Below are 10354 nucleotides of genomic sequence, written 5' to 3'. Positions count from 1 at the left end.
TGCCTGGGATGGGGACAGGACAAGACCTAACAGGGACCAATGCCTGTGTCCCTGGAGTGGCAGTGGGGGTGTGTAGGGGCAAAGGGGGGTCACCTAGATGTGTCAGTCCCTTGGCCACCTGTGCCCCCGTAGGGCAGTGGGTAGGGGACAGACTTTCCTCTCCCCCAGGCAAACCCTTGCACAAGCACTGTGTGCTGCCAGTGCCTCGCACGAGCACCCAAGGAACATCCAGGAGTAACCTGGGGCAGCTGGTGCCTTGTCCAGCCCTTGCACGAGCAGCCAGCGCCCTCCCAGCCACCTCTCACGAGCACCTCGCACGCATGCGGGGCCTTGCACAAGCAGGGGGCTGCCTCCCCGTGCACCCCAGCTGGCTGCGGGGCCTCGGCAGGGCCAGCGCTGCACAGCAGCTCCTGCCCACCACTGCTGGGCACTGCGAGGGGGTCCTGGGGTGCCCGGGAGCGAGGGGGGGGGACAGGTGCAGCACTGGGGCATGGGCAGTGCCCTGGGTGTGCGCTCAGGGAAGGGCACCCGTGTACGACAAGATGGGGGTGCTGAGAGGGGCTGTGTCCTTGGGGTGAGCCTGTGCCTGCGGGATGCTCAGCCAGGGCTGGGCTGCTCCCCCGGGGCAGCGTTCGGCTCCAGCCAGTGACATGGTGGTCAGAGCTCTGCCCTGCTCACGCTGCTGATCTCGGTGCTGTCCCCTCACCCTCACCTGCAACGTTTCAGTGGGAGCACGGGCACGAAACGGAGAGAGCCAGTTGTCCGCACCCCCTCACCCCACCGCAGAAGGTGACGAGACAAGATCTATGGGGGTACGTTATTTTATTAGACTTACAGGGGAAGTATCAGAGGAGTGGTGTAGCGGGAATGTCGGAGTCCAAAAGTGGGGGCGGGAGCCTGGGGCTTGGTCAGCGTCACCTGGAAGGGGAAAAGTGAGAAGGAAACAAAGTGTGACCGTGGTGCCTCGCTCTCCACAAGGCTTGTCCTCAGCAGAGGCCGCCCGGTGCGGCAAGTTGATGTAGTGTCTGTGGCATTGGCCATGCCTCGTGTGTGCCTGGGCACTTCTAGCTGATGCCCCCTGTCCCGGTGGCACGTTCCTTGGGAACCTCCTGTGTTACCAGGACATTCCTGAGGGGCTGCTCCTGCCTGGCACTTCTGCCCTTTCTGGGGAGGCACGTGAAGGCCAGAGAACTGGAGCTTGGGGTCGGGTAAAATACATCCCTCGAGTGTTTTTAGGAGGCCCCCGAGTGGGGAAATCTTGTGTTTGATGCAGAATGGAGCGGCATGCCGGCACCACCTGCCAGGGCAAGCTCCTGGCTGGAGCTGGGCTGAAACTTGGATGAGCCAGACCACTCTGGGTGCCCCTGCACCCCCAGTATCCCAGTACACGGGAAAGGTCTGCTCTTGGCTCTGCTTTTCCCTTCAGTGGTGGCATGTCCCCCCGAAGAGCCTGCGGCGTTTGAGTGCACATCGGCATGGAATGGCTGAGCAGCACCCACGATGGGTGCCTCACCTTCCCGGGGCAGTAGTCTGCCGGCCCCGGTTTCACTGTTTTGTCACCTCCAAGTCTGGTTCTGCTCCCCATGGTGTACCTGGGGGCCCTGTTCTTGTAGGTGTCCAGGTCCACCTTGGAGAAGGCAGCAGGACCGGGTGTCTGTAAGAGAGGAGTGGAGCTTGCTGGGTGCCCAAGGTGGGTGTTGGTTCTTGCGCTGCCCACACGGACCGTGCTGGTGCAGCTGGAGCCCTTGCGCCCCGAGGAGAGTGCACAGCTCACCTTGGGCACGTCTTCCAGGTAGCTGTAGTGCTTACTCTTCCCCTTCATCGAGTAGCACGGGCTGGCGGGAACGCAGGCTGTGTTGTGCCCCACCAGCCTGGGCAGCATGTAGGTGCCCACACCTGGAAGGGGAAAAGGGAGAGCGTCTGTGAGTCCTGCGGCGCAAGGAGCGGCGCCTGGGTAGCAGCGCGAGGGCAGGAAGGATGTCCTGCCCCTCCTGCCAGCGCCTCCGTCTGCTGTCGCACGTGGCATATCGGCAGCTCAGAGCCTGAGCTGTTGCTTCTCCATGGGATGGGAGGAGCTGGTGCTCTGGGTCACCAGGGACCTTGTCAAGGGACTAGCTGTGTCCTGCCGGGCAGGCTCGTCCCTAGGCCCATTGCACAAGCTGCCGCCCAGCAGAGCCCACCCGGCGGGCACGCCGGTGCTGGTGTCTGCGCTCCCCACATTCCCTTACCTGGCACAGTGCTGGCCGCGGCGGCCTCGTGCCGGAAGGCCATGGGCTGCGCTGGTGGGCGCATGTACACGTGCTTGTTGGCCTTCTCGATGGAGTAGTCACCTGGGGCAGGGAGAGGCAGAGGACAGCAGTGAAGCTGGGCTCTCCTCAAGCCAGAGAGGCCAGGGCATGAGGAGGTGCTCAGCCCCATTTGCTTTCTCTCTGGAATCTTGGGAACTGCTCAGGGGCACGAGCCGATGGGTTTGTACCCTGGCCCGCACCGGGCAACGGCCAGGCGTGCTTGTCCTGCCCGAGCCAGTGCTGGAGAAGCGGTACTCACCTGGTCCGGGGGCCACCTCGCTCTTTGTCTTAGGCAGCCCGGCCATGTGCTGTGCCGGGACGACGTACTTCCCGTGCCTGGTGATGGCCGGCGGGACGTAATAGCGAGGCCCCGGCGAGCAGCTGCTGGCCACCGGACGTTTGGCCATGGGGAACGTGTATGCGGGGGCTCTGACTTTGGTGGGGCTGTGAGCCAGGTACCCTGGGAAGGAAGCCTGTGAGAGGACACCTGCCTCCAGCGCACACCTCAAGGCAGTTCCTGAGTGCGGCAGCAGCAGCGGAGGGGAAGGAGGAAGGGAGGAGGCAGGAGCAGCCGGTTTCCTCGCACACGCCCAGGGTTATGGCTCTGCTGAGGCCCCGGTGGCGCTCAGCAGGGTCGGGCAGCTCTTCCCTGGGGCTTTCCCGGGAAGGGCCAGCCCGTGCCCTTGCTCCGGCAGAGGGCGGGGAGCCGTGGAGCGAAGGGGACCGGAGCTGCGCCTGCTTGTTCCCGGACGCGGCACACACGCCTCCCCACCTCGCCACGGGGTTTACCTGTTGTCCCGGGGATCGAGTACTTGGGTGCCGGCGTGGTGAACTGGGCTGAGATGAAGCTGCGTGGGCGATGCGGTCTCCAAGTGCCCACCCAGGCTCCGTCCGCGTCGGAGGCAGCCACAAAGCCTACGGGAACAGCAGGAGCTGCTGAGGGGCTTCCCCGGAGAGTGGCCAGTGCAAAACCTGCCCAGAAGGAGCAGCAGCGCTTCACCTTCCTCAGCCTGGACCATGGGACCGGCCACGGGCAAGCTCGTCGGTGGGTGGCAGAGCACGGGTGAGCTCGTCGGTGGGTGACAGAGCGCAGGAGGGTGGCAGCGATCTGGCAGGGGAGGTTGTGGTGTCACCTGCCAGGTGGCCTTGGGGAGCAGCCTCAGCTCATCATGGAAACGCACTGTGACATCACGCAGGCTCAGTGGTGTGGCTGGTCGGCGGGGGCCAGGGACGTATATACGATTAATAATACTATAGTTAGTTGTGGGTAATCTGAAGAATATGTGTGTCTCTCTCTCCCAGGTTATCTGTTCAGTAAGCACGGGTGTGCTGCGTGGGAAGGGCCTCCACGGAGAAGGAAGGCCCGCACGCCCCGGGTGGAGCGGTGCCCCGTGCGGCGCTGCGATGGAGGCACGCCTGCACCTCGGCGCTGCGCTGGCGTTCCGGAGTTCCGTATGCCCCGCTTTGGTGACAGTTTTGGTGACCCAGATGGAACTTTGCTTCTGAACCTTGGTGGATCCATGGAATCGCAGAGCCTGCAGCCAGCACCCACGGATTCTCGGTGAGAGCTTCCAATCCCCTGACTGGAGGGATCAGAGCAAGACCCGTGGAAAGGTAAAAGGCGTTCTTTTATTTCAAGGTGAAATAGTCTGCCCATCGGTCAAGGTGAAAACCTGGCAGGGTGGAGTTGTAAGGAACCCGAACTGGTAAGGTTTGGTAACTCCAGGGACACCCAGAACTGGCATTTTTTCTGAGAATGTGTGTGTGAATGAATTGTCTTGGGTATCTTGGAACAGAATTGGATATTGAGGTCTGGATTATGTTTTGAGACCAAAATTTTTGTAAGCATGTGTGTGTGAGTGAATCGTCTTGGATTTTTGTAATGTCTCAGCCAAAGCTGAGATCATTCCTGGGCATGGTCGGGTAGTGCGGACTGTGGATCCTCAGTATGGACTGTTGGTAAAACCCCTTTATGAAAGGGGCCTCCATCGCAGCGCCGGCGCACGGGGCACCGCTCCACCCGGGGCGTGCGGGGCTTCCTTCTCCGTGGAGGCCCTTCCCACGCAGCACACCCGTGCTTACTGAACAGATATCCTGGGAGAGAGAGACACACATATTCTTCAGATTACCCACAACTATAGTATTATTAATCGTATACGTCCCTGGGCCCCGACCTTTGAAGGGGTCAAAAGAGACCCATTTACCCTGGCCCCCCAAATGCTGAGCAACCTTCAAGGACTTGAAAGCGGCTTTGATGTCGGCACCTGCATCGGGACTGTCTGGTTTGTCTAAGCCTTTTGAGTTATTTGTATATGAACGACTACATTTAATGCTGGATGTGCTGACTTAAAGGTGGGGAACATAAAGGAGAGCTGGGAGATATTTTTCCAACAATTGGACAATGTGATGGCCAGAGCGTTTGTGTGCTGTGGCTCTTAATTCAAGAAACAAGAAAATTAACAATGGGACAGAGAATTACAGTGTATGTTCCGTATATGGTGGTTTCTGGGTTAGAACAAAAGGGGGGACACTGGTTGTCTCCAAGCCACATGCTCAAATATCAAGTTATCTTGTTGGAGCAGGATGATGCAGAACTTGAACCACGACAGCAGTTAACCCAGCAATGCTTTTGAATTCAGAAGGGACACTGAATCCCTGTATCATGACTACAAACTGCTGAACATGTATATTCCAGTAAAGAGGATCTGAGGGATGAACCATTAACTGGTCCTGATTTGGAATTGTATACCGACGGTAGTAGCTTTGTACAAGACGGGTGGCTGGATATGCAGTGGTTACGGCTGCACAGGGGGTAGAGGCTAGGCTCTACGCATCAATACATCACCAAATATGCATTTGGGATAGGCCATGTACATGGAGCTGTCTGGAAGGGAAGAGGACTGTTGTCAGCCCGAGCGTCACCTATTAAATACAAGGAAAAAATCCTTAATAATGCATTGCAAAGCACATCCATTCGGGCAAACTGCAGTGAATGTGGGGAATCAGTTGGCTGATAAAACTGCCAAGGAGGTGGCTGAACAAAGCATCCTTGCACTAGTGCTAGTAAAACAGGTACAGCTCCCAGTCCTGACACCCAATTATAGTGAGGCAGAGCAACGATTGGCATCACTGTTAAAAGCAACCATAAACAGAGAGGGTTGGTTAATAACCCCACAGAACAAGTCATTGTTCCGTCACCACTAATGACTAGGATTGTGGAAAAGAGACATGAAGAAACACATTGGGGTAATGAGGCCATGATCTCTAGTCTCCAAAATTTGATTACATGTGTAGGAATGACTGGAATAGTAAAGTCTGGAATAGCAAAGCGCCCCATTTGTTTAAAAATAATCCTGCAAATAGCAAAAGACCACCCCCAGGGACCACTAAGTGGGGAAATTCACCTGGAGATTACTGACAAGCTGATTTTTTTGGAACTACCAGGACAGAATGGGTGTAGGTGCGTCAGTATCGATTGATACTTCTTAAGGACAGCTGGAAGCTTTCCCCTGTTACACCAACAAAGCCAGAGAAGAGACTAAGGCATCACTCACAGAAATAACAGCAAGGTACCAGGCACCAGTGGGAATGTCCTCTGATCAGGGTCCGCATTTTGCAGACCAGAATTAGGCAATTCAGGTGAGATATGCAAAAAGAATAATTTTGAAAAATCTGACCTAAGTAAATGAGACTTATAAGTAAGTAAGTCTCAAAGGCAGGAAATGTTACAGAAGGGTTAAAGTTTAATCTTAAAGAACTTAGAAGTGGTCATGCATCCTAGGTTCAAACAGTTAGTGTGAAGGTACCTTGTTTGTTTGAAACTAATCTTTCTATGCTCGTAAGCAGTAAATTCAGATTCTAACAGAGAGGTAGCCCTGGAGGACGAAGGAAAATTTCATCCTCCTAAGGCTAGGGATTCCACACTTTATGTGGAGATTTAATGAGTTCAAGGTTATTTAAAAAAAAATAAAAATAAAATCCTATATTTTTTATTAGCAAAACTTAACGAGAGAGCTGCAGAGCACCATGGTGATGAGCAGAGGACCAGTCAGCTTCATAGCAGTGTGAGGCTGTGAAGGGCAGTTGTAGAAGAGTGAAGCTGCATTGATAACATGCAGCTGTGGCCTTGCCTCCGAGGCAGTGGGTTGATGGACATGGATGATGTGCAGCTGTAGCTCGTTCCCGCTAAGTAGTTAAATAGCCCTGAGGAGTGGGGGGTTGGGTGTGTCGTCTGACCTGTAGAGGAAGGATAAACAGTACGGATAGTAGAATCTGACCAACGGTAAAAGCCTTGTTGCAGCCTGATAGCTTGCTTGTGCTGTAACAGGCAGTGAGCATCCTTTGCAGCTGAAGGCACGAGACCCAGGATATAGTGAACTGGAAGTGTGGGTGACAGGGCCACCCTCGTGGGCTTGTTCCCCCTGGAGCAGTCTGTCTGTGCTCAGGGTGACATGCCGGTTTGAGAGAGCATTACCTTCCCCTCCACCCTCACTGCATTTGGGAGTTCATGTGGACTCAGCACAGCCAGCAGGAGAGCGTGAAGCCAAAGAGAAGTGGTGGGGAAGCATCGAATGAGAGGTACAAGGGTGGCTGGGAGGGATGCTGCCCTTTCCGGTGCGTTCCTCCTGGTCCCACTGGCAAAGGAGCAGCTAGGGGCTCTGGGGCAGTTGTGGTTGTGCTGTCTGCCCAGTTCTCCCTTGGGAATCACGGGGCATCCAGCTTTCCGTCAGGTTTCTCTTGTTGTCAGCGCTGACGCTGAAATATCCCTGCTTTTCTAGGTGACTTGTTGTGTGCCTCCCAGGGGTGCTCGGAGGGCCATCAGCATGGTCCAAAGCAAGCTGGCCATTTGAATCCATTGCTGTCAGTCAGAACTACTGCATTTATTTTGAGAAATGGTCGACATTTGGAAAAAGTTGCTTTGGTTGAGGGCATGATTCCCTGAGGCCGTTCAGAGTTAAATTGCTGACCCGTGTGCATGTTTGCATCTGTGTCTGGCTGTGTTGGGGGTGTGTTGGTATATAGAATAATGCTGTTGGTTAGACCTTATCAAAACAAACAGTATCTTATTCTAATAGTAAGAAGGAGGAAAAAAAACCTTTATTTGTAAGGACAGGTGACGGAAATAATTTAAAACATCATCTGAATTTTATTTAGAACTTAGGTGTTATCGCTAAAGAAATAAGATCTAAAACAGACTGGAAAGTGAGAGGGTGTAGTACTGAGCACACAGAGTTTAGGAAAAACAGCTGCCAGCATCCTGCTTTCCTCTGGTTTTATGGTCGTCATTTTCCCAGAGGCTTTGGGTATGAGAAACTGGAAGTAATTGGGAAGTGCTGGCAGCAGCCGGGTCAAACGTTCCATTCGTTCAAGCCTCTGTCCGAACAAGTTTCTGAAACAGAAAGGGAGAGCAGTGAATGCAGCACGCCGAAACACAGAACCGCAGAGGAGAGCCAGGTTTCTGCGCCACGCCGGGGCCGTTCCCTGGCAGAGCCTGCGTGAGCACGGAGCGGTGGTCTGTCACCCGCCAGCACTCACCAGGGCAGTGCATGTCACAAGCAGCAGAGAGCAAGCGTGTCACCTCTGCCAGAGTCCGGCTTGCTGTTGCCTAGAAGTTTTCTTTCATCTTGGCTCTGTTCCTAACAACACACCTGCATGAAGCAGGTGCTTCTTCCACAGGGGGAGTGAGCATCTCCGTCAGTGCCAGCCACCAAGGGCCGCCGTGTTTGTTGCGGAGAGCATCTTTTGTTGCTCTCTTAAAGCCCTTGGAAGCTTTGTGCTGGTATGCAACCAAACCTGAGGCCAAGGGATGCTTAGGTTAAAGTTGTTGGGTGCTTTTTGTCCAGAATCTGGTATGAGGCTGCGCAGTGATAGCCATTACGGTAATGATAAAAGGAGGGGATTACCAGCAGATCGACGAGGGCCTTTACATGCTCAGGAGAAAGGTCATCAATACATCCCTTTAACGCGCTCAAAGCGGTTTTGGTCAAATCATCGACTTCATATTGAGAAATTGGTCCAACGTACAGCTGTTCAGCAGAGCCTTCAAGAAGCGTCTGAAGAAAGCTGGGGATGACCTCATGATCAGAGCCAGCTCCTGGAGTGTGAGAGACAAAGTGGGCTGAGATGAACCAACCTTTCCCTTGTTCTGATTCAGCTGCTTTAACCCTCTCCATCCCAATAACAACATAAAAATCATGTGAAGTTTTTTGCTGACCGTGTTCTCAGCTTCACAGTTGTTGTTTTCTTAAAGCTTCCAGAGAAATGGTTTGGCATTCCAGGAGCTGTCCCATTGCACAGTTCCCTCGGTGGCATCCCACTGTCCATGGATAACCTTCTGCCTGCCAGGTCCTGTCCCCTCCCCTCCTCTCTGTTGTCCGTAATATTCAGTAATTACATTTTTTTTCCTCCTGTTTCTGGAAGCATCAGCATTTTAGATGAAAGCTAACTGAAAATGTTTCCACTTCCATAATCTCTTTTCTTCAAGTCAAAATCTTGTTGCCTTCTGATGTTGCTCCCTGCACAACTGCCTACAAAGGCTGACTTTGAATTTGCTCGCAACATGCTGTTCTTCCAAGGCCTTGCAATTTGACCTCCTTTCTATATTCTCCTTGTATGAACCATCATGATTTATTCACTAAGCCTTAATTAAAAAAAAAAAACAACCAAAAACTTATCAGTCTGCTAAGTTCTGTCCCTTCTAGTAAAATTCCAGGTTTTTTCCTCCTCCTTTTATTGTCATCCTCATTCTTAATTTATGAGATTTAATGTGAAAGCCACATTGATTAAAATCTGTGTTCTTTATTTGCTTTTATAAAATCACTAGGTTCTTCAGCTGGTAAGACTGCTTTATCAGTGCACAGCGTATTCCTGATCACCCTGCTGTTTCTCTTACTCTAATTGCACATAACTATATTCTTGGTTAATAACCTCAGAGGAATTAATCAACATGTTGAATTACGTTGCCTCTGCTTTCACAGGTATTTTCACCTTCCAAGTTTACTTATTTTCCCATGTTTATTTTCTGGTTTCTGACACTTTGCCATCACAGCTGCCTCAGATCAGGCACCTTTGTGGGCTCCAGGAGCCAAGCCGAGAGGCGGTGCTGGGTGATGGTAGTAGTTACCCATCATTAAACAACAGAGTAAAGCTGGGTTCATTTTGCTTAAGGTTGAGTCTCCACGTCTGATCTGGCCCCTGGAAGCAGCAGGACAGATGATCCAACGCACTGCAGGAGCCTGTGCTGTGCAGACCTGCATTGTCACCGGGCCACTGACCCACAGGACAGCCTGGTGAGTACTCCAACACCAGCCGTCATGTCGCAGGTTACATAAATTTAGTCAGACGAACCTTGCCATAAGTGCCCAAGCAGAAATAATCTCAGAGACCTTACACAAGCTGCTGTGCATAGTATTTTCTTGGAAGCCAGGTACTTAAATTTCCCTGTCATCACCAGAAGCCTTCAGTGGGAATCATTGGGGCATCACGCAGGGGCACAGCACGCTTTCTCTGCAAATGTTAAACAAGGCACCAAGATGCCTTTCCATTGCTTCCTAGAGTGGTTTCTAACAGGTGTTTTAATGGTACACTGAGCAGTTTGAATACTTTGTGTGGAGGTTTAATGAGTTCAAGGTTATTTAAAAAAAAAAAAAAAATAAAATCCTGTAATTTTGATTAGCAAAACTTACCAAGGGAGCTGCAGAGCACCATGGTGATGAGCAGAGGAACAGTCAGCTTCATAGCAGTGCAGGGTGTGAGGCTGTGGAGGGCAGTGAGCATCCTTTGCAGCTGAAGGCACGAGACCCGGGATATATGTGTGGGGAATTGCGCAATGCGGTGGAAGGCATGGGCCCTATCGGTCACAGCTGTGCTAGTGTTGGATCCAGGTCATGCTTGTTTTTGAAGTGGACAGATGAAAAATGTGGGTGACCTTTGCTTGCATCAGCTGCTGTCACGACCTGGAGCAATGAGCGTGGTGCTCAGTTAGAGTTCGTGCTGACATTACATGGGGCTGTGCGGGGCTGGAAGCTCGGCAGGAGCAGAGAGATTGCTCTGTCCCTGTGAGATGC

The 10354-nt window shown here is 52.9% G+C and overlaps 1 protein-coding gene and 1 long non-coding RNA gene across 2 annotated transcripts in view; one reads left to right on the top strand and one right to left on the bottom strand.

Moving 5' to 3' along the window:
- Positions 1–101: 101 nt before the first annotated feature.
- On the bottom strand, positions 102–4558 carry CIMAP1A (ciliary microtubule associated protein 1A; the record flags this gene model as incomplete). Its single annotated transcript, XM_080405907.1, has 5 exons — positions 102–1078; positions 1119–2034; positions 2338–2748; positions 3078–3396; positions 4553–4558. The coding sequence occupies 5 exons, from the start codon at positions 4556–4558 to the stop codon at positions 832–834; spliced, it is 1899 nt and encodes a 632-aa protein (XP_080262033.1). The 3' UTR covers positions 102–831.
- A 3901-nt stretch (positions 4559–8459) lies between these two features.
- LOC308070516 overlaps positions 8460–10354 on the top strand; it is an 11132-nt gene continuing 9237 nt past the window's right edge. Inside the window, exon 1 of the long non-coding RNA XR_013930748.1 lies at positions 8460–9577. This is a non-coding gene — a long non-coding RNA (uncharacterized lncRNA). The remainder of the gene's footprint in view (positions 9578–10354) is intronic.

This window comes from Falco punctatus (genome assembly GCF_963210335.1).
Source record: "Falco punctatus genome assembly, chromosome: 10".
In the NCBI taxonomy this organism is placed as follows: Eukaryota; Metazoa; Chordata; class Aves; order Falconiformes; family Falconidae; genus Falco; species Falco punctatus.
The sequence above is the reverse complement of the archived record's forward strand: the minus strand, read 5'-3'. Positions and strand labels throughout refer to the sequence as shown.